We start from the raw sequence: 23,230 nt of genomic DNA, 5'->3' as shown, positions 1-23,230 counted from the left end.
TAGCACTGTCAGGCAGACATGCTAACCCGTTGTCCGACATGCCGCCACTGTGAAACCCTACTTTGAAAATCAAATCCTAGTTTCAAAACTTAATTTAAAGCCCTACTCCGAGTTTGAAACCCAAAGCCTTTTTTGAAAAACTGAAGCTGTTTTGAACCCCTAATTTGAAATACTAGCCCTACTTCGAAAACCTAATTTGAATTCCAAACCCTAGTTTTAATACCTAATTTGAAACCCTACGTTAATATTTATTTGATATTGAACTGTTCCGAGTTTGAAACCCAAACGCTACTTGGAAACCATAATTTGAAACTCTAAAACTAATTTTAAACCATAATTTGAAACACTAACTCAAATTTGATACCCTAACTTGAAATCATACTTTTATTTTGAAATCCTAATTTTGAACTCTTACCCTAGTGTGATGCCCTAATACTGCTTTGAAACACTACTTCTCGTTTGAAACCCTAATTTGACACCCTAACTCAAGTTTGAAATACTTCCTTGAAACATTACTTTATTTTTTTTTCCCCTCCCCACTTGACTGAATGCTGCTGCCGGACTGACGTGCACGTGTGTCTCCTGTTACAGAAGGGCTACGACATGACTGAGCTGAAGCGTCCTCTGCGTTCCAGCCTGTCTCAGTCATCTTCGTGCACCACGGCCCCGCTCATCAAATCGTCTCCGGGTTCACAAGAGGAGGTGCGCCCCCCTGGTGCCTCCTGCGCACCCTACCTCAGCATCCCGCAGCCACACCTCCACACGCATCCCCCGCCCCCGCCCTCATCGTCGCGCTCTCACGTGGACTTCAAGAGCTATGTGTCTCGCATCGTGTGGGAGGCGGACCAGGACGAGGGCGCGTTCCCGGAAGACGTCTTCCACAGGTGGCGGGAGGAAGGATCCGGAACTCCGGCAGGGAGCCTCAGCTCGCTGGAGAATGCCGACGAGGAGGAGGAAAACGAAGCGGAGAGGCCGCAGGAACGGCTGTCCCGCTGGGGACCAAAATTCCAGACGCTCAGCGACATGTACGACCGCCCTCAGGTGGCACTCTCGTACGGAACCACCGCACGACGGCCTCCCAGCCACTAGGGGGCCACCTGGCATTCTCGGCTCCTCCTCATTTCTGGACTTGACATTGCTTTGCCCAAAAGTTAAAACTGGGAGCCTGCATTGCAAATTGGACACCTTCCGCCATCTTTGAAGAGGGCAAAGTGACGTTTTTCCAAACTTGGCGGCAATAATCATTTAATGTTTTTCCTGGAGCTTTTTCGGACCCTTTCCTTCCCCCTTTTCAGACACATTTACAATCTGAAGTTCCCGGAACCTTTTAGTATTAATTAATTAAAGTTAGTCCTGCACTAGTCATGTATTTTTGTTTCCTTTTCTCCAACTAAAATAAAGACTAAACATTTTTAATTAGTCCTCAGATGCCTTAGCAATGTACTTGTGACTTATTTTTTAAAAATAGATTCAACAATCAATCATCTTGACCAACCTTGCTTTGCCCACCACCTATGTTCACAGGACACCCCCCACCCCAAAAATATATATTTTTTCACCTCAAAGTCAAAAGAATACATTTTTGATGAGAACATTTTAGGGTGGGAACCTATTTTCAATCTAAAGCTAAAAAATAATTTTCCCTATATCTGAAGTATGTGTGCTTCATAGTTCAATTGAAAAAAAAGTTGAGTGTTGTTTGAATTGTATGATACAATGTAAATATGGACATTTTTATAATTACCTGAAAAGAATATTTCCTTTTGTACATGAATTGTAATAAATAAAAATAACTTTTTCCCTGGATATCATCTTTTGCTTTATTCAAAATACCACTGCAAAAGTATGACCATCTATGTGGCAATTCCACCTGAAGTTGTATGAATTTTTGTTGTTGTTTTGTACTTGGTATTTGTTTTTCCTGGAGCTAAAAGTAAGATTTTCAGCAAAATGTTCTGATTTACAACCTCATTTCAATCAATAATAATCACAAGCACTGATTTTATTTATTTATTTAAAAGATGACATCATCCTGTTTAAGACAGTGATGTGTTCCTCGAGCCGGTCCCCAAGGACTCCTTATAATTACCGGTATGTTGTCTTTGAAAAAACACATTAGGAAATACATGAACACCAGTGGATTTTTGTTTGTTTATATTCATTTGGTCTGTTCTTGTTCCCATCAATAGTTCCAGAGGTGAAAGAGTCGGAGCAGACGCCGTCGGATGAGCTGGCCAGGAAGATGAGACATTACAGCAGAAGTGAGTTCCCCAATGCAATTGTCAAAGACAAGGCGACACAACCACCGGTCCGCGTGCCAAAAAAAAAAGGTCACCAAGGACCGGCTCGAGGACCGAAGGGCTGTCCTTGGTCCTCTGTCTTGGCCTCGGAGTCAAGTGCTTGGTCCTTGGCCTCGGAGTCAAGTCCTTGGGTTGCCGACCATGTATAGTAAGGCGTTTTTAGCCAAAAAAAAACGACCATGTATAGTAAGCCGACCATGTATAGTAAGGCGTTTTTAGCCGAAAAAAAACGACCATGTATAGTAAGCCGTTTTTCGCCGGAAAAAAAACGACCATGTATAGTAAGTCGTTTTTAGCCGAAAGAAAACGACCATGTATAGTAAGGCGTTTTTCGCCGAAAAACCCCCCAACCATGTTTAGTAATCCATTTTTAGAGCCCCCAAAAAATGACCAAGTACAGTAAGGCATTTTGGCGGAAAAAAACTACCATGTATAGTAAGGCGTTTTAGTCGAAAAAAAACGACCATGTATAGTAGGCCATTTTTAGCCACAAAAAAAACGACCATCTATAGTAAGGCATTATTGACCGAAAAAAAACCCGACCATGTATAGTCAGGCGTTTTTAGCCGAAAAAAACGACCATGTATACTAAGGGTTTTTTGGCCGAAAAAACGACCATGTATATCACGGCGATTTTGGCCAAAAAAAATGACCATGTATAGTAAGGCATTTTGGACGAAAAAAAAAAAAGACCATGTATAGTAAGGCGTTTTTAGCGCAAAAAAATCACCATGTATAGTAAGGCGTTTTTAGCCCAAAAAAACGACCGTGTATAGTAAGGCATTTTTTGCCAAAAAAACTATGTATAGTAAGCCATTTTTATCCCCAAAAGAACGACCATGTATAGTAAGCCATTTTTAGCCCCCCAAAAAACGACCATGTATATTAAGGAATTTTTAGCGTCAAATACGACCATGTATAGTAAGGAATTTTTAGCCGGAAAAAATGACCATGTATAGTAAGGCGTTTTTGGCAGAAAAAAAACGACCATGTATAGTAAGCCATTTTTAGCCACAAAAAAACGACCTAGTATAGTAAGGCATTTTTGGCCTAAAAAAACCCAGACCACGTATAGTCAGGCGTTTTTCGCCGAAAAAAACGACCATGTATACTAAGGGTTTTTTGGCCGAAAAAAAACTACCATGTATAGGTGAGCGTTTTTAGCCGAAAAAACGACCATGTATATCACGGCGATTTTGGCCAAAAAAATGACCATGTATAGTAAGGCATGTATAGTAAGGCGTTTTTGGCCGAAAAAAAGGACCATGTATAGTAAGGCGTTTTTTGGCCGAAAAAAAACGACCATGTATATAAGGCAATATTGACCAAAAAAAAACCCGACCATGTATAGTCAGGCGTTTTTAGCCGAAAAAAACGACCATGTATACTAAGGGTTTTTTGGCCGAAAAAAAACTACCATGTATATCACGGCGATTTTGGCCCAAAAAAAAAGACCATGTAAAGTAAGGCATTTTTGGCTGAAAAAAAAAAAAAACGACCATGTATAGTCAGGCATTTTTAGCCCCCAAAAAACGACCATGTATAGTAAGGCGTTTTTGGCCGAAAAAAAACGACCATGTATAGTAAGGCGTTTTTGGCCGAAAAAAAAACGACCATGTATAGTAAGGCGTTTTTGGCCGAAAAAAAAAACGACCATGTATAGTAAGGCGTTTTTAAACGAAATAAAGGACCATGTAAGGCGTTTTTTGGCCGAAAAAAAACGACCATGTATAGTAAGGGAATATTGACCGAAAAAAAATGACCATTTATAGTAAGGCATTTTTGGCTGGAAAAAAAACCCGACCATGTATAGTCAGGCATTTTTAGCCCCCAAAAAACGACCATGTATAGTAAGGCATTTTTGGCCGAAAAAAACGACCTCGAAATTCGAAATTTAGGACTCTCAATGCATAATGCGACTCATACTTTTCTGACGCTGCCGGACAAAATGATCACTGCAGAGATTAGCGCTTTTTCTGCACTCAGTGATTGACTTCTATGCAAAGTCATTTCTCAACTTGTCTTCCATGCCACGTCATGCCTGTTGAGTGTTGATTTACTTCATATTAAGAAACTACTGCAATAAAACATTAATTCATAAATGTATATCATATGCTTTTATTTTTCTCAGTATAAATAACACGTACCCTGACTGTTCTACCCTTTGAATAAAAACAGTTCATTCAAGCGTTAGGGAGTGCAAGGGGTTATGATGGCGGGGTGTTGCAAATCATGAAGACCTGCCAAGCGGTATGATAGCATTGTTTTATACATGTCCTCGGCTAGGCCTCAGCTTCAAAATCAGTCCTTGGTCCTCTGCCTTGGAGGCAAGTCCTTGGTCCTTGGCCTTGGCCTTGGCCTCGGAAAATTTCTCAAGTCCTTGGCCTTGGCCTTGCCTTGGAAAATTTTCCATGTCCGTGGCCTCGTGTTGCCGGTCCTTGGACACAACACTGGCATAAGAACATTCCAAAAAACGTGGAACTAGGTACATAAACAAAAATTGATGTTTGAGCATCTCAAGGCACAAATGAGGACGTACAGTCATAAATAGCTCTCGAGATTCCTATTTTTTTTTAATTCTTTGTTTAATTCAATAAATACGAGTTCGTGGCAGCGTGCAAGCGGTGGCGACGGCTCAGATCAAGTTTCCAGGAATGAAACAGTCAGGGAAAACAAACACAAAACAAGTGGTCGCCATGTTGACCACAGAGCTGCATGTTCCTACCCCAGCGATGGGATGAAACGGCGTAGAGCACCAGGAAGTTCCACAAAAATCTCATTTTGTGTGTTTAAACGTCTTCAGTTTTTTTTTTGTCAACGTCACCCTCCTCAGCCGCTCAGTGATTTGCTGGTTTTTCCGTGCTGCTGGGCGGAGTCAAGACGGGCGCCACGCCAACCACTGGCGATAGCGGGCAGTCGGCAACTTCCAGAACGTGGCGCTCTTGAGCTTTTCTCTGAGGCAGAAGCCAAGAACAACAAGATTTATTTTGTTTGTCATTAAATACATAATCAAAAATAAGGGTTAACCCTCAGGTATTGTTGGCTTTTCACTTTCAGCATGTTTGTGGCCATTTTTGGTTATTACAGGCAAATAGGAAGTACTGTACATTTTTTTTAATTAAAAAAAATAATAAATTTAATAAAAAAAGGAGGCTCACCAGGAAGTCCAAGTAGGTGACATGCGTCTGGATGTTGTGTCTGTCTTCGGTCTTTACCCTGGCAAAAGTCTTGAGCTCAGGTTTGGCCTCCGAACGCAGCGTGTCCATGAAGGGGTTCATCCACCGCACGCACTCGGACACGCTTTCCCACGTCAGGCCTGACGCATTGTAAGCACGCAAAATCTTATCAAGCTGACTCAGACAGTTTCTATACTTGGGTTAGCAACCCAACTGTTTGGAGGATCTCAGAAAAGTATCTGTGGCACGTACCGGACACTTTGTTGACGATGTCAAAGGTGGAGAAATGGCAGAAGGCGGCGGCGGCGAGGACGCTGTAGCTGAAGTCCAACGAGCGGATATCCATCATGCACAAGTCCAGCAGCTGAGAAGACAAAAAAAGTGGGCTTCAGAACAGAACAGAACGTGTGAGCAAACGGAAAAGCCCCCATGTTAGAAACGAACATGCTAGAAACTGTTAGCATGTTAGCAAACAGGAGGCCCTCAGCTGAGCCATTGTTAACAACTGTTAGCATTTTCAACACACAGGAACTCTAAGAGGTTAGCATGTCAGCAAAAAGATAGTCCTCGACTTTTGGCGTGTTTATAATGGGACATCTTGAAGTGCTAGCATGCTACCAACAGGAAAGACTCAACTTTGAGCATGTTAGCTACCCGGGAAATCCCCCGCTAGTAACATGTTAGCAACTGCTAGCCACCTGGAGGTCCACAACTTATTATTATTATTTTTTTAAAACAGGACAGAATGGTACATAAGTTACACCGAAATGGTCTTACAGATGAATTATTGATTCTTTTTCAATTTACACAAGAAACTGCCTTTGATGAATTTGGATCGAAACAAAACAAGTCTCATTTTTGAATGGTTTTGATGTGTATTTATATGTTGCATATTAGCAAACAGAATGTTATTTTTTTTACCTGTGTGATCTGGATGTACATTTCCTGCGAGAACTGCGGCACCAGGAAGTTTTCATCATCCTTCTGTGCCTCCACCTGAGCGTAGAGCTTAAGCCAAGAGATGGGAGTCTCCGGACAAAGATTCCAGTCTAATGCCTACAAGAATAAAAAAAAAATATCATTGTGTGTGTTTGTGTGTGCGCGTGCGCATGTTTTTTTTTTTTCTGTTGGTTCTGTTGAATGTAGTTGAAAATGTGGGCCACCACCTTCAGGATGTGAAGCTCTGTGCGCCGGATGTCCCACGAGTCACACGCGCCATCCGTCACATAGGCAAACTCGCCAATTTTGGGAGGGTAGATCTCCTGCGATAAAGGACATTCATGTCAGACAGTTTCAGAATCAACCTGAAATTTTTCAATAGAAATATATATATATATATATATATATACAGAGAGAGAGAGGGATGTATGTATAGTGTGTGGAAAAATATATTTAGTGTTTTTGTAAAGCCCCTTAATAAGTTCTCCTTTTGGATGGTAATGTGCATCTGATTGGTCACGGTCAGAAATGTAAATTTAATTATTTTCTAATATAAATGTCAAATAGCACGTTTTTAACGTTAATTTAAGTCATTAAAGCACTTTTTAAATTTTAACTTGATTCCCCCATTTCAATCGAAGTTTGATAATATATAATAAATAATAAACTGAAAATCAAAACATTTGCTTAAATAAAAAAAAAAAGATTTAAAATCGTTAAAGTAAAACTATACTAATGATAAATTTGTTATTTTAATCAGCATTTTAAAAAGATGTATCCATTAAGTTTAATTGAAATATAATTTTTTTTTAAATCACATTTCTATACCCATTTTTTTTCAATTGTGATGATAACCATAGAAGATGAAATAACCATGATCTAATTATAGTTCATAAAATGTAGTTGTACTTTAGTAAAAGTACATTTTTTAAAAAAAGTACAGACTCAGAAATTGACTCAAGTACAGCAGTTAAATGAGTACTTTCAGTGGAGTGCAATCTAAGGAGGAGGGTGACCTCTGACCTCAATCTTGGAGGCGATGAACAGTGCGGTGATGCCGATGAGCTGCAGGTAGTCCTTGTTGACGTCCTCCTGGGTCAGCATGAAGCGGTCGAAGAAGTCCTGTGCCAAGTAAGCCGTCTGCCGGTGGAGGCAGTACACTTCGCTCACCTAACCAATAAATGAATGAATAAACATTAGGGGGTGGGAAATTAATTATTTTTGTTTCTTTCTTGGGGATTTTTTTCTAGAAGATAGATCCAACCCTGGCAAAGGTATGTTTATGTTTGCGTCTGCCGTTCTAACCTCCAGTAGCCAGTCCAGGAGGATGGCCCTCATGCTGGGCTGCAGTTTGTGGTGTCGCTGCATATAATTCTTGTCATGAACGTACTTGAGCTCCTTGTTGAGCATCTTGATCCACACGTCGTCCGAGCTGGCCCAACTGCGACAGCACCACAAGCGCCGCCCGTACAGTCAATGCCACCGTCGTGCTTGACACGAAACGGGAGGCGGCCATTTTAGGGTGGGATTGAAAGACGCTACCTGAGACAAGGTAGGGGCGAAGCCTTGATGAAGAGGTTCTTGAAGCGGTACTGCTTGAAGTTGGACGGGTCGACGGGTTCCAGTTCTTTGTGCGGCGTTTCGATGAGGACGCACGGACTCGCTCCGTCCTCTGACCAACACTTCTATACCCCGCAAAAATACATAAAAATAGTGCAAGTGGTGGTTAATACACAAAATGGCCGCCATGAACAGACAGGAAATATCTAAAATGGCTGACTTGTTATGAGGTGTTAAATACACACATAAATAAACTTCTCTGTTCTATTGAAAATCTTTTTTTTTTAAAGAGGGATTTTGTCGGTACATTTTAAATCTTCTCTTAATACTTAAAACTCAGCATTTCACATACAAGGGAAGGTAAAACAACAAGGCGATGATAGCGACCCCTTGTGGCGAAAGTCACTTTCATGACACTGCTTTTGAATACATGATGTCACCTGACCAAAACTTGAGCCTAATGGCGTAATTGTCTGTAATTTTTGAAAATTGTGGGAAAGAAGAAAAACAATTTTTTATTGAACAAACTAAAGTCCATTTATAACCTAGGTTTGGTTTTTGGGGGTTTTTTTGCAAGCACATTCATATTTTTTTGGTGCTGATATTGAGACAGCAAGCTCAAAATGACTTTGGCTATATACTAACGATTAGGTGTGCAAACGCAATTATAATAATAAAGTCATCAGCTCTCATTGCACGATCGATGTGCTAATAAGATGAAAAAAAAAAAACACACACAAACCTGAATTTCATAGCAGCTTAGTTTCTTGGCAGTGGGTTGATTCTTCTTGGAGGGATGCTAGACAGACAACGAAAAGACAAGTCAACAAACTGACGCACCGGCATATGAACGCTTTCATTCTCTTCTGAAAGTGACACATGTAAAAAGTGACGTTTTAATAACTTGTATAGAAATTGTCGATACAACTGCCTGCTTACCCGGTTAGCGTGAAATTACAAACAAAACATTTTCCTGCCAATTTCCAAAAATGAGGCTGTGAGCAAACTTTTTCCAGTTTTGCCAGACGGTGATGTATCAGTTGAGCTAATACACACGGCTGTCCAAAAGGTCAGCACAGTTGCAGTGTTAGCGCACATTAGCTTTAGCGGTCTCGTGTTGAAGTGCTGCCCCCACCAGTGAAAAAAAAGTCAACTTATTACAAATGCGCCATTCATTTGCAGTCTGGGCGCAGACCATACAACAAATTGGCTCAGTTTGTTGCCAGAACTTGCTACTCTACTTTTTTGAATCGTCACAAGAGTTGAGAGAAATTAAGATTTTTTTTTTTTTAATTATTATATTCTGCCAACTTCTGAAAATATGAGCAGTTTTGGATATAATGTCATGTAAATGAGTCCAATCTACAAAATGATGACTCAAAACCAGAACTTCTACGCCCATGACCCGGAAGTAAGACTGGGTGAAGATCCAGAACCACTTTCAAGCCACGGCAGGCCCCACTGCTTGACAGTGCTTGGTGATCTGTCCGCCCACGAACTGAAAAGTGTATGAAGTGCTGCCTACATGTGTGAAAAGGATTTGGTCCTGATTGATGTTTGCTAGGCGGCCCGGTAGTCCAAATATGTAAATGCACTTCCAGAAGAAGATGTATGAACTGACCTCGCACTTCCTTTTTCTCAGTGGCGCTCTGATGGTGGGTTCGGGCGTGTTTGAGTCTCTGGCTTGAAGGGTGATGCGACCACTAAGGAGACACGAGAAACATTATGATTACAGTCAACCGTTTTCTATCACGTTATGAATACCAAGAAGAAAAGACAGAATATGCGTGGGGTTTTTTTTTGCAACGTTTGTATCTGTTACCGCTACCGGTGATAAAGTCACAATTCATAATTGGCGCAACTAGTTTCTACGAGCCCCTCGTTGGTATTTCGCATTACAAGGCAGGTAAAGTTTCGATAACGGGCGCTATTTTGATTATTACAAATGAATCAAATCAAGAAGACACTTTCGCCTCACAGATGATTTGCTGAGACTGACAGACAGAGAGAGACATGTTGAAATAATGTGATAATGGTCTCGCCGCACCCGGCGCACCCTAATCCCTCCACACAGAAGGGGAGCGGGTGGGAGGGTGAACACCCCCCGCCCCCAACCCTCTCCCTACTGAAGAACCCCTCCTCCTCTCGTCCCTACACAAACAGCAGCACCAGGTGCTCACCTGCGTCTGGACATGGTTGTGGCGACCGAGACTTATGCTTCTGGGGGAAAAAAAAAAAGAGAGGGAGAGAGACATGAAAATGGAGGTCTTGAGATGAAGTCACATTCTAGAGCCACTGAGGCTAATCGCCACCTACGTGCTGAAGAACCATCTGGTCGTATTTGACTTGCAAGTGGCAATTATAAGTCAACAAAGGTCTTAAATAGTCCAAGAGTCAGTGAAACACTTAGAAAGCCTAAGATTGTATAAGTTCTATGACACTATTGACACTAAAAAGGTACAAAATGGTGGATTGAAGATGAAATTGCTAATAAAGGTGCTTAATAAAAGTGATGTGATTTAAAACAACTGAGTATTTGATGTGGTTTTTTGTTAGCTGCTGTATTACAGTTATGTGTATGCCCCAGCAATGTGGAATAACTTTGTACTACACCGCATATTATATAATTATTGCGTAAATAATCATTATTTTACATTACTTGCAGTCAGTCTGACTATTCTACTTGTTAGTTTACATTAAATCATTGTATCATACTGGACTCAAATTGCAAACACTGGGGTGTGAGATTTCTTGACACCAATGCTTATAAAGGCTTATTCCACTTGTATTAAACATAACTGGCAGTTCCAGACACCGCAACACCGGTCGTGACAAAACCTCCAAAAAGAAAAACATAGGATACACACGTGAACCTTAAACTAAACAAAATGATGAATTTAGGAAACAGAATTAAGAATTTAAAGTTGCGGGGGCAGGAAAATGAATATGAGACTGAGGAGGACGAGGGGGAGGGTTCTTGTTGTTCCCTCTCTTCTACACAATAAAAACTCAAAAAATACCCAATATAAAATCATACTTTAATCCTGGGGTGTCCGAATAATCGTTCTCAAACCCCCTCGGCGTACTTTGAGCGACGTGAAATGGCCGAAATATCAACTTTGACGCGAGAATAGAAACGTAAAGACGCGCCAATTCGGGCAGCGTTAAGCGGGAGGATTGTGGGAGCCCCCCCAGAACTCGACTTGCTCTGCAGCCACAAAATAGCCCCAGAGCAGCCTCAAACGTAACCCTGTTGGCTTTTTAGGCACCCCAACAACTACATCGAACCCTTATCGTCCGCGTGAAGCACATTTGTGGCCATTTCAAAGCGGTTAGGCGTGTTGATAAGCGAGGTCAAGTTTGGGAGGGAAGCTATTGTAATTAGCTGCTGTTAGCCGGGTTGCTAAATGGGTCAACACTGCTACCGATGCCGTTAGTAGCATATTTATAACTACTAACCAAGGACAGTTTTGGTCCGTCGTACACGCCACGACCAATAAAGGCGACAGGTTAAATAGCAACTTTGGAGACCAGAAAAACGACTTTCGGGATGAGTCTGTCAACGACAATTTGTGATCGTACGTGTCAACTGTCGTTCAAAAAATTGTGCCAAATGGCATCAAACGCGGCAATAATATGACCTGTAAGATACCAAGCCGATGTCATCTCGTGCATATTTAATATTTAATTAGATAAAACGTTGAATAACAAGGCACCTTTTCAAGTTGAATCCCGCTTTTATGGCGCAAACTACCCCTTTTTGTGTTTAAACAACAAAACGAAGACGAAAATGACTGTTTTAGACACATCGAGCAAGATACACAAACGCAAGAATGTCTAAAAGTGTTTTAAAGAAGTCCTCGGTGCGTCGGCCTTACCTCCAAGAGGGAAGAATGAATGACTGGATCAGCTGTCGCGCCGGCGCCAATCCTTATATCCGCCTGTTCTACCGCGCCGGCACTGCGCATGCGCGTTCCCGGTTTGCACTAAAACGCGCTCAAAAAGTTTGAAAACGAGCGGAAAAAATGTACACGTGAACCCGTGAGACTGGTGCACCTTTAACGCGACGGAAATGCTCATTCGGGACAAACATTCGCCAGTTGATCGAGCCTTTTCTTCGCTTTCACCCAGCAGACAGCGTTCGTTTCAATCGGCGGAAGTACTTCACGGTGTTTTTCCACGGAAATATGGCTTTCCGTATGTTCCGGTCGGATTTTAACGACGCGACACGCCCCCTGCGGTCGTCTGGGATGCACACGGCGGGCCAAAGTGGTCAAAAGTGCTATTTTTGAGTCGTTTTTAACCCGTAGCCGTAGGAACTTCCGCGTCTGGGGGAGGAGTCGGTGGGACAGTCGGCCAATGGAAGCGTGAGTCGGGGTGCTCACGTGACGCCCTAGCCAAAATGTAAACAGATGGCACGTGGAGCTGCTGTCAAACTTGTCAACAAAGTGAAAACGTGGACTTTTCAACATTATACCAATTTTTTATTAATTATCATACAACTTTAAGACCGAAATACCAATTCTTATCAGCGAAAATGGCGCCATAGTTGTCGGTCGTCTGCAAGAGCTCCGCTTGTTTTGTTTTTCTTTTATATTATGTTTTTTGTCATGAATGTCATTGCCATTACATTCGTCAAAGAAGTGCTCGGTACTCGGTGGTCGTCGCTGCTTTTCAGCTCCGGAGTACTTGTGGTTTTTTTTTTTAAATGTTGCAGAAGGAACAATACAAAATATTATAGTGGTGCTCTCAGGCACGAACTTGATTCATGCGGTAACCAAACTCTTAATTTAAAGCACTCATCAATCCAAATTAGAATGAATGGAAATTGAATTAATCCATACCAGACTCCCAAAAAGACCAACAAATAATTGTGATGACTTTCTCTCCATCAGGAGCACTAAAATAGCCATGAAGACACAAACGAAGACTTTCACAACCGAACGTGCAAGTATGAAAACATTTATTTTGCAACTAGTAAAAGATCACACATGAACCAGTACAGTTTGAAAACAGACAACCCCACCATATCAGATTTCCAAGCAAAGTGAATTGAACAGTCGTACATATACAAAACACAGAAGAAATATGTCGATAAATAAAGAAAAAAAAGTTAACCCTACAATTCCTACAGCATGTGTATTTTATATATATTTTTTTCTTTTGGCAAAGTGCGGTAATATTCCAGTAAACTACAAGAGAAAACAGAAACGTGTAACACTTGGTGAAAAAAAAACAAAAACAAAACTATGCAAGTACAAATGGCATGTAATATTCTGCACACTAGAGAATAAAGACAAACTGGAGGTTTTGCTACATGATTCTGTCTGCTTTGCGTGCGAGTCTTTAGAAAAAAAGGGCGAGAGAGTGGTGCATAGTTGACATCCATTTGGGTCTTTTGTTTTCTTGTTGAACGTTCCAAAACATAAAAGACATTAAACATGAGTCCAAGTTCTTCATCGATGCATTGTCCGAAGGACATCCTCAACCTGGAAGGCACGTGATGCCCAATTTTTCAAGGCATTAAAACATTAAAAAAAAAAGACAAATCCCTGTTAGTTTTCATGACGATAGACCGATGGAAACAATAAGCTGCGATCCTTTCTGTCACATTATGGAGAGAAAAAAATTACATGATTTCTGACATTCAAGAAATGATTCAAATGCGCCAAAGAGAACTCATCTGAATTTGTTGGCGCTTTAAAATGAAGTCCTGATTGTTATCATTTGTCAAGTGTGCCCTTTACTGTATTTTTTTAAAGGTAAATAATCATCTTAAATATAACATGCAGGCAGGTAGAGTATGCACTCCTTATTGTCATGAAGCTAATTTCTGCCCACTTCTTCCAAGACATCCTCTGAAATGACACTAAAAAGTAATAAAAAAAATAAAATAACCTACAACAACAAAATATACCGTTGACTCCGTGAACAAAGTGAGCATTTTTGACCATAATGCAAATGTGGATTACATGTATTATTATTCATCCTCACCATCATGTTAAGCGCGCCAAGCCCAACAACACAAGTTACAAACATCATTTTAATATCATACTAAAAGATTACAGATCCTCGCTACCTTTTTTTTTTTTGGTTGAGTTTTAACAAAAAATGTATCTACCACACGAACATGAAACAAAAAGAAAACATGTCTCAATCAAACAGTCCAGGGACCAACACTAAATGTCTCACAAGCAAAAAAAAAAACAGAATGACAAAAAGGAGGAAAAAGAATCATCAGCCGTCAAGTAAATCTGCATTTTCCGAGTATAATGTGATTGGTTGTGACCCTGAGAAGTGGACTGCAGATTTAGGGAAAATTAAAAACATTTTTCTTCCCATTTTCTGTTTTTTATTTTCCTTCTAACCTAATAACACCTCGACCACCACGACTGACGCAAACACACGCACACAAACGTTCTCATACTGATATGCAATCTGTTTTTCATTTTTTCAAAAACAATTTTTGAACTTTTTTTTTTTGAAAATACTTTTTTTGTCTTACATTTCTAGTCATTGTAAAGCTACTGTGAAAACAAGGCAAGTTTAGTGATATCTAACCCAGCTGTTTTTTTTTAAACTTTTATTCTTCCTCTTTTATGTTGATAGAAAATTGTGAAAATGACAAAAAGTCAGAGGCAGGACCACTTTTAAAATTTCTCTACCATACTTTTTCCCCCCTTTAGACACATTGGAGTGAATATTCCGTTACAAGAAAAAAAGAATAATAATCATTTCGGTTTGTGTCGAGTTGAAGACTTGAAAGGATAATTGACACCTTCAAGCGGGGTTCGAGTTGGAATTTAAGATTTGTGCATAAAACATGTTGTGGGGGTGGGCGGGTGAATATATATATATATACACAAGAGAGCACATAATGCAAGACGGTAGGGATGCACGGCATTTATGGCACCTATATTTATTGGCCCAATATTGCGGAAAAAATGGCAGCGTTTTTACTGGTCTGATACTACAAAATAAATAGGCCGATACTAAAATCCACATGAAAATACATATCGCAGAACGAGCCAAAGTCCCCTCAACTCTAAAAACAAGATATATTTGTTTTTATGTATTAAAACACGGGGTATACTTTTTCTTGAGTGCACGGCCTCATTTTCTTCAATCAGAGCCGCATCCGAGGCGTCCTCGAAAACCGCCTGAGGGGGGCGCGCTTGCTTTCGACGGCCGTCAGAACACGTAAAAACCTTTTCTGGATAGTTTTTCAGAAGGGAAGTGTAAAAGGAGCTTCACTCTTCCATCGTCTTTTTTTTTTTTTTGGACAAGCCTAAATAACACATTCAACACAAGAAAACGCTACATCTTATTTAGCAACATGCTAGCAACTTTTGGAGTTTCAATAGCGGAGATACAGTGTGTCAGCAAATAACAAGATGTGATTAAAAAAGACCCTTCCCCCAAATATAATAAACTCGAACCCCGCCTTAGAGCTCAAATGTGATGAGGGAGGTTCAAGTATTGTTGATAGGTTGTCGGGTGATGATGCCACGGTAATACGACGGGTTAAAGTGAGCCTGCCTCTGAGTAAAGTGACCTACAGCGCTGATTCTACACGTGAGGAAGAAAAAAGAGTCCATGAAGCAGAAGACCCACCAAATGGCCCTCCCCCGACGTCGCTTATTCACCCAATGGGACGCCTCGGCTCTTAAAATGGCGTCACCGGACGTCCTGCTGGTGCTTGTTGTGTGGCGCAAAAGGCGGCGCCTTCAGAAGTTGAGGTGGCGCTGGCTGGGCTGGTGCAGGTGGGTGGGGCCGGCCTTGGGTGGGTGCAGAAGGTTGAGGCGGCGCAGCGCGTTGCGGGACAGCAGAGGCTGACCGGCGAGGCCCTGGCGCTGCGGCAGGAGGCCGGCGCGAGTGGGAAGCGCCGCCGCATAGCACGCCGAATGGTGAAGGCCCGCGCGGCGCTGAACCGACGACGCATCTGGCCTGCGAAGCAAGGCGGGGAAGGGGGGGGGGGGGGGACAACAACGTATGAGGATGATGTTCCCATGCAAGCCATAATGAGATACAGCCAAGATGATCGAGGCTCGGGACGCACTTTTGCAGCGTGTTCGCTATCGTAGCTCACATGTCGCATTTAAAATGCTTCTGTCAGAAATCCACGTTCCCATTCTTTGCCAGTACCCTCGGTGAATTGTCTGTGAAATGCTGCTTTTTTTTTTTTAAACAAGAGCCACCTGACTGGCATCCCGCCCTGCTAATAGAAACGTGCGCCGCAGGCTACGACGCAAATCTTGAAATGGAATATTTATTCGACACATTTTCACAGCATTGGAAAAACATTAAGAATGTTTGTGTCATTTTTGTCCTCCTGCAGAAACCACATTAAAACGAAAAACACATTTCCCTTGCCCTAATGTTTCCATTTTCAAACTTTTTTGAAAAAGCTCCAGGGAGCCACTAGGGAGCCGCATGCGGCTCCAGAGCCGCAGGTTGCCGACCCCCGTCCCAAACCCTAAATCTCTAACCGTGGCCCACAACCCAAACACCTGACCCCAACCGCCCTAAACCTAAATCCCCAATCCTATCTCGAAACGTGATCCCTAACCTTAACTGCACCCCTAAAATCCCTGACCCCTACCTGGAGCGCCTGAATCACTAATCCCATTTGGCTTCAAATCTTCAATCCCGACCCCGCAAACCAAGTAGCAAGATTATTACCTGTGACGCGAACCGTCCAGAGCGCGCCTGCCTTTCTCCTTGGGGCCGGCGGCGAGTTCCAGGTCCAGAGTGTGCGGCAAGGGGTTCTGGTTGAGCCTGGGAGGGCTGTGGTGGGCATAGACCGACATGCTGGGGTGTTCTATCAGCAGGTTCTCCAGAGGGCTGGTCTCCACCAGGACGGACTGGACCCCGCGGCCGGTGAAACACGGCGGTGGCGTGACGAACCAGCTCTCCTCCAGGGATGAGGCATCCAGGCGCAGGAAGTCGCTGTCCTCGTCTTCCTCCCCATCGTCGTCCTCCTCCTCCTCGGCGCCGCCATCCGGGTCGGTGTCGGCCGTGGAGTTGAGGGAGGTGCAGGAGGCGTAGCGGACAGGGGGGCTGGCCACGGGGGACGGGATCATCACCAAGTCCTCGTCTTCCTCCTCCTCCTCGTCTTCGCCCCGGCCGACGGTGGAACCGGATAATCCGTCGCCACGCTGGTTTAAACGGCTGTCAGCTGACGACACAATCACAAACGATACGTTTTAATTCACCGTCATCCTAACGCAACGTTCCGAAAGCTTGTCACAATTTTTCACTTTTTGAACACCAAATTATTTTTTATACAGAAAATAATTAGAGTACATCTGAAACAAATGATTATAACAATACATTTGAGAGAAAAAGCATGTTTATTTTGCCTCATTTAAATCTCAATATCTGAACATTTAAATATGTAAACTAAAGAGCAATCACATTTGTAAATGAATGGCTTCTGGTTTTTGAAATGTTATCATAACTTCTCAGCTGCCCACCTTTGACCCACTTTTCTCCAAATTGTCACTACGTTTCTCCATTTTCTGTTATCTCTTCCATTTTTTTCTTCCCTTTTCTTTCTTGCCGCTATTTTTTATTTTTCTTCCTCGTGCTACCGCTATTTTTATTTTTATTCTTCATGACAGGGGTTCACTTTGGCCTGGGTAGTCAAGTTCAGCATTCACTTCAATGATATCTGGCGCCATCTAGCGTCGTCAATGGGTATAATGTCTAGACCCCGAATATAAAACGACCCCCGCCCTTATTTCAATGCAAAAAACACCGTCTTATATTCGGGCCAATACGGTTTTTAGCTTGTTTAGTCATTTAATCCACGATGCCTCCGCGTGACAAGTAAGACCCACGTTTGATTTCTAATTGTTTTTAAAATTACTTGGAGGATGAAGACGAGACACAAAATCATTCGTGTCAATTTAAGTAGCGACAGGAGGCGCTGTGTTCGTGTTTTTTTTTCCTTCCTCTGTTTGTGAGCAGCCCGACATCACGTGAGCTCAATCTGACCACAGGCTCACTCAGAGCAGCTCTATCAACACACGCCAATCCTGACGTTATTTTTTAAGCCCAAGAGGAAGCCTAAACGTGCACACTCACGTGCACACAACACTCGCTGCAGCTTCGAGTGACTCACCCAGACAGGAAGCTAAGAGCTCAGCTGGCCGGATGCTAAAAATAACCCGTCTGACTTTTCCATTAAAAAAAAAAACTAAAGAAAACACACGTCAAACACTGCAATTTGTTGACTTCACCTTCCGTAATTTGTCTTTTTCCGCCTGAGAACATACAATCAGTCAGTAAGTCGGGCAACCAAAGGGATGATGCAATAACCATGCAAACAAACCTGCTCACTTGTTTGTTTACTTCCTGTTTGGAGGCGAGCGCCACGCCCCTGTCTTGAGCCACGGGACGCTTCATTAGGTACGGCAAACAACTCAACTGTCGTTCATACCAAATCGCACTGCTTGAATCCCGAACCCTCAACACACTTGACCCTAAAGTCTGAATCCCCAAATCCCTAAGCCCAAACACCGGGCCCCTAAACACACTAAATACCAAACTCTAAATTTAACTTCAACAGACAAGTCCCTTACCCAAACACCAAGACCAGACTTGAACTACTAAATATAACCTCGAAATGTTGATTTTAAATCCCACCGCTAAAACATACCGTACATTCACGTCCGTAAGACACACATAAAAGTCTTAACATTTTCCCCAAGATGGACAGGGCGCCTAATAATGCAGGTCGCTTTGTGTGTGGGAACCCCCGTTGTGTGACTTTGATGATGTTTTGCTCCCACTGCCTTTAATTAAAAAAATAAAAATAAAATGCATACATTAGCGAGCATGCATGCTATCCATACTTGTTTTAGCTAGCCTATGTTTTACCATGCCAGTATTCAATAATACTATAATTAGTATCTTTGACATAAATTAAAAATTGGAGATGGGGGTCTATATTCCCCCCCTGGGATGCACAAGTAATGAGGTGGTCGGCATTTGCACCCAAGCGCCAACCCCCCCCCCCCCCCCCCCCAAGTATTCACACGCAAAGTGGCATCTGAGCCGGCTTGAGTCGTGTCAAATTGGGTCAACGGGTTTTTGTGGGTGTTTTGACTGGCAACTATTTTTGTACCTCAGACGCCTTGTTGCCCATGTGAACTCCACGCCCTCTTCATTTGTTTACATACACTACCGTTTATAGAACAGGGGTGTGCAAACTTTTGTGGGTTAATGTTTAAAACAGACAGATAGGCTAAGTCATTCGTCGATAACTAGGACAAAATCCAAAAAGTTGACCACCAAAATATGTTGACGCAAAGCTTTTGACTTGAGGCATTGTTGGCACTAATTGAAATGCAATCCGCACCGCATTTCTAAGCCACATAAACGTTCCATTGTACGGTCTCGAAACCATCAAGTTGACACTGCAGTCAAGAATCATTTTCCCTGGTGCACATCTTGTCGCACGTGTTGCCACAGTGATGATATGTTTGCCAAAGATCCACTTACTCGATGGCAAAAATAATTAATTCTAGAGTGAAAGCCCTCGACGTGATGCATTCCCCCCCCCCAAAAAAAGTATAAAAATGTCAAATGAGTATTTTACAAATATCAAATGTTTTTTTAATAATAAAAGAATTGTATTTTTTTATTTAAAAAAATTAATACCTTATATTGCTATCCGTTGCACATTCACATCAACATAACACCACCCCAAAATTATGTTCCATCGAAAAACAAGTGCCCGTGTTACACCATCTTCCCTGGCCTTTTTTTTTTAAGTCGGGGTTTCTGACCAAGAGCATCAACATATGAACCAGTTTATTTTATTAATGATAAAAAAAACATACATACATTTAATCAATCAATCCAGCCAATTTTAGGAGAATGCTCAAAGGGACCGAATAAAAGAACATAGCAGGCCTTATGTGGTTCATCGTGCTCACCGATAAAAGTCGGCTGGCGGTCAAACAGGTTTGAGCACATCGAAGGCGAGACTCACCCAGGAAATTGACCAGGATCCAGTCTTCCTCGCCCGCCTCCTCCTCAGGCTGCCTGTCGTGGCGATGGCGGCAGCTTGGCTCAGGGGTGACAACGTCATCACCAAATAGAGCGCTGGCGAACCTCTGGAACATCCTGCTGGGGCGCGGGCGTGGCTCGGGGAGCGGCGGCGAGGCGCTTCGGTCATCAGCTGCGGGCGGGCAGGCGCTCGGTCGGGGCGCTAAAGTGCATCAAGGGCGTGTGGTCGCGGCTCATCAGAGAGCCAGGGGGGCGCACATGGTTTGTGTGGATGCGGGGATAGAGAACGACTAGGAGACCTGAAAGACACAGAAAGCGATAACGTGTCAGTGTTGACAGTTTTTTATGGGGTTTGACAATGTACAATCAAGTCCAAATTTTGTGTTGCGTCCCTTGGGTGCAGTACCCCATTAAGCCACAACAAGCCAGGCAGCACTGAGCTTTCCGGGAAGTGATGCAGCATAATTACGTGCAAGAGGCAGAGCGGTTCCCCAATTAAATTATAAGATCCTGTAATAGTCCTCGTTCACACTGAGCAGACAGTTCATATTTATTTCGTTTTACGGTAAACTTCAATTGGGAGTGACAAGCAAAGAGTTTTAATTTGTTTTGTTCATGTCGTCCAAGTGATGTTTATGATTCTAGTCTACCATTTCTTGACAGCGAAGAGACAACAGTCTTTGAGGAACACGTTTAAAATGTCGTTTAATTTGTATGTGTCTTTGTATGTTAATTTATCATTTCTCTATCACAGGTTTCAGTTAGCGCATGTGTAATGTTTGCCCCCTATAAACGGATGAGGAACTCAAGTTGTGGCTGTATTGTGTTGCAAATATTAGGGATTATCCTGGCCGCAGCTGCCCTGCTTTCAGCTGTTAGACGGACAAAAGGGGCGCTGTTTCAGTCAGCAGCAGTAAATGGGCCACACAAACACACACACACACAAACAAACACAAAAAAAGCCGAACATCTTCACAGTTGGTCCGCACACAGGAGGACAAAGCTCTGAGTCACTGAACGCCACAAGGACTCCTCGGTGGTTTATTTAAAGCCATGACAACTCTTACTGAGGGCCAATATTTCTGTCCAGATAGTATTTCTACCATCTGTACTTTTCAAAACCACCAGACGCTCAAATCTCGGATTTATTGCGGCATTTAAACGACCCGCGATTTGCCAAATCTGGTGAACCTGAGCTGTGATGCGTTTAAGACCTCAACTGTCCAAATGGCAGCAACAGTTAACTAGTTTGCAATGTTAACTAGTTTGGTCGTTTTAAAATACTCACAGTGCCGTCTAACCTATACGTGGACACCACCCTTCTTTTGTCCAAATGTGTTAAACAATGCAAACTTGTGTTCCAGGCACTCGCGAAGCTTAAAGTTTAGCTCGCCGCTGTGCCGTGAAAAAGTGTATTCAACTTCTTAAATTGCAGCTAAGCCAAAATAGCGTGCAGAAAGCGTGTCATGATTTGCGTTTTTTAGTGCAACTTTGTCTACTTCCGCGAATATTCAAAACATTTGTCGTTGTTGAAGTCACGTGACGTTCATGATACACGCGTTCTTTGTTTAGCCAAATCGAAAAGTGCGAATGGTTGTGACTGTTATACGTCGGGAAGCTATTCTTCGTCAGCCTTTGTTGTTAAAGTTAGAGGACAGGCACTCACCAACACACCTTTTTAGCACACCGAACCGAAGCGTTCTTTGATTCGTTGACACTTGAATTCATCCACTTACATTTTTCAAAACGTCCGATTTTTTCGCCAGCACCTGAACGCACAACGGGTTCACTGTGGTTGTGCTGCGTTTAGTGCGTTTACGAAGTCAGACTCGTAAAATTTCTGTGTCGTCCCAAAGTAGCTTTCATTCGCGCCGTCGATGAACTTTCAACATTGTAAACATGTTTTGCAAGAAAAAAAAGAACGACTGACTAATACGCCTTCACAAAACAGCAGCCCAAAAATGTCAATAATCTGCTGCTGCTCTTCCACTCAACAACGCAGGACGAGTAAACAACCCCGTAATCGAACACAATTAAGCAGTTACGCTTGTTTGCAGATAACAATTATTTAACAGCCAGTTGCAAGTGTATTTGTGAGTATTTGGCAATCAAGACAACGCGAATTACTGATTATTACGCACGAACACTAGCGGATACAATTGGAAAAGATTGGTACATTTGACAAAACTACCGTGCAACTTTTGCAGCAAACTTCATTTTATAAATGTTTTTATTTTGTAGTCACGCAGACCTATTGGTCCAGCGATCGGCTGTCTTGTTTGGGCATAAGGTTTTAAGAGTGGGTGTTGCGAAGCCTGTTTGTGTAAGACGGTTTAGCTCGTTAGCAGCCAGGCGTGGAAGAAGAGAAAGGAGGTGGGGGATGTTATTGGACACGGCTGGGGTAGGACCAACCGACGTCTGCCTGAAAATATAACGTTATCGCGGTGTACACACACACCCAATCTAACGCACCGAAGAAAGAGTGCTGTTAAAAACGCACAAAGACTTAAAATCGTCGAGCACCTATGTTGCTAACTAAGCGAACAAAATGTAAAACGACACGAACACGGCATCATCAAATTGAACAGAAAACCTCAATAAACGTCCGATAACTGCACAGTCATGATGGGTGTAAAAAATTGTGAAGAAACTGTTCAGAATGACAAAAGCTGAAGGAGTGTATGTGTGGAGAAAACAAAGAACGCACCTGCAGCTCAACCGTCGACGTAAAAAAAAAACAACGTAATTTAAATTCCTTTTCGAAGGTGAGGTAGATGTTTGCCTTTTTCGAATAATGTAAAGGTCGATGTTTTCTTCGTCAAAGAAATAAAGTACAAAAAAAAGGCGTCCGGTTCGGAACTTAAATTGTTTCTTCTTTACCCCCCAACTGCCTCTTGTTATTGTTGTGTGCGAGTGGGCCTTCTCAACAGCTGATCGCTGTGACGTCAGAAAGAGGCGGGGTAAAGACTGGCCCCTCGACCAATCGTAGAGCGCGAAACCGATTGTCACTAACACACGTGATCTTGTTAACCGAAGGACATGACTGGGCAACGCTCGCACGGGCTCCAAAAAAACACTGTGTTACATAAACGGGCACATATCCGCTTCCGGTTGCGTTTTGTAACGTTTCTTATTGAATTTGTTACTACTGTTATAGTCTGTTGTCCTTCTGGTAACGGTAACTTTTATTTTGGTATGCATGCGTCCATGGCATACGTTTAAAACCAAAAATAAAGT

General features: G+C 42.5%; 3 protein-coding genes across 3 annotated transcripts in view; 1 reads left to right on the top strand and 2 right to left on the bottom strand.

The window, feature by feature from the left end:
• The window catches only part of si:dkey-22o22.2 (neural-cadherin), an 85,495-nt gene extending 83,689 nt beyond the window's left edge, over positions 1 to 1,806 (top strand). Inside the window, exon 34 of the mRNA XM_052066025.1 lies at positions 592 to 1,806. Within this exon, the coding sequence (XP_051921985.1) occupies positions 592 to 1,089 (498 nt within the window). The 3' untranslated portion in view covers positions 1,090 to 1,806. The remainder of the gene's footprint in view (positions 1 to 591) is intronic.
• Positions 1,807 to 4,866: 3,060 nt separating this feature from the next.
• On the bottom strand, positions 4,867 to 12,162 carry ccne2 (cyclin E2). The gene is made up of 12 exons (XM_052064913.1): positions 11,854 to 12,162; positions 10,156 to 10,195; positions 9,597 to 9,678; positions 8,718 to 8,774; positions 7,958 to 8,100; positions 7,721 to 7,856; positions 7,439 to 7,585; positions 6,643 to 6,738; positions 6,398 to 6,532; positions 5,729 to 5,840; positions 5,459 to 5,616; positions 4,867 to 5,254 (listed from the first exon to the last, which is right to left on the bottom strand). The coding sequence occupies exons 2-12, from the start codon at positions 10,167 to 10,169 to the stop codon at positions 5,138 to 5,140; spliced, it is 1,197 nt and encodes a 398-aa protein (XP_051920873.1). The 5' UTR covers positions 10,170 to 10,195; positions 11,854 to 12,162; the 3' UTR covers positions 4,867 to 5,137.
• A 759-nt stretch (positions 12,163 to 12,921) lies between these two features.
• tp53inp1 (tumor protein p53 inducible nuclear protein 1) lies at positions 12,922 to 22,920 on the bottom strand. The gene is made up of 4 exons (XM_052066823.1): positions 22,701 to 22,920; positions 19,977 to 20,292; positions 16,658 to 17,153; positions 12,922 to 15,922 (listed from the first exon to the last, which is right to left on the bottom strand). The coding sequence occupies exons 2-4, from the start codon at positions 20,107 to 20,109 to the stop codon at positions 15,703 to 15,705; spliced, it is 849 nt and encodes a 282-aa protein (XP_051922783.1). The 5' UTR covers positions 20,110 to 20,292; positions 22,701 to 22,920; the 3' UTR covers positions 12,922 to 15,702.
• Between the last annotated feature and the right edge of the window lie 310 nt (positions 22,921 to 23,230).

Source organism: Hippocampus zosterae, chromosome 5, assembly GCF_025434085.1.
Source record: "Hippocampus zosterae strain Florida chromosome 5, ASM2543408v3, whole genome shotgun sequence".
NCBI lineage: Eukaryota > Metazoa > Chordata > Actinopteri > Syngnathiformes > Syngnathidae > Hippocampus > Hippocampus zosterae.
This window is presented reverse-complemented; position numbering and strand designations above follow the sequence as displayed.

Excerpts from the sequence above, each read along its gene's own strand:
- ccne2 (XM_052064913.1), bottom strand. Across the intron at positions 5,617-5,728 it reads CATCGTCAACAAAGTGTCCG|GCCTGACGTGGGAAAGCGTG; the intron begins GTACGTGCCACA and ends ACAATGCGTCAG. Across the intron at positions 5,255-5,458 it reads TCACCTACTTGGACTTCCTG|AGAAAAGCTCAAGAGCGCCA; the intron begins GTGAGCCTCCTT and ends CTTCTGCCTCAG.
- tp53inp1 (XM_052066823.1), bottom strand. The coding sequence starts at position 20,109 with ATGTTCCAGAGGTTCGCCAGCGCTCTATTTGGTGATGACGTTGTCACC. Across the intron at positions 17,154-19,976 it reads GATCCTGGTCAATTTCCTGG|CTGACAGCCGTTTAAACCAG; the intron begins GTGAGTCTCGCC and ends TTGTGTCGTCAG. Across the intron at positions 15,923-16,657 it reads CTGGACGGTTCGCGTCACAG|GCCAGATGCGTCGTCGGTTC; the intron begins GTAATAATCTTG and ends CTTGCTTCGCAG.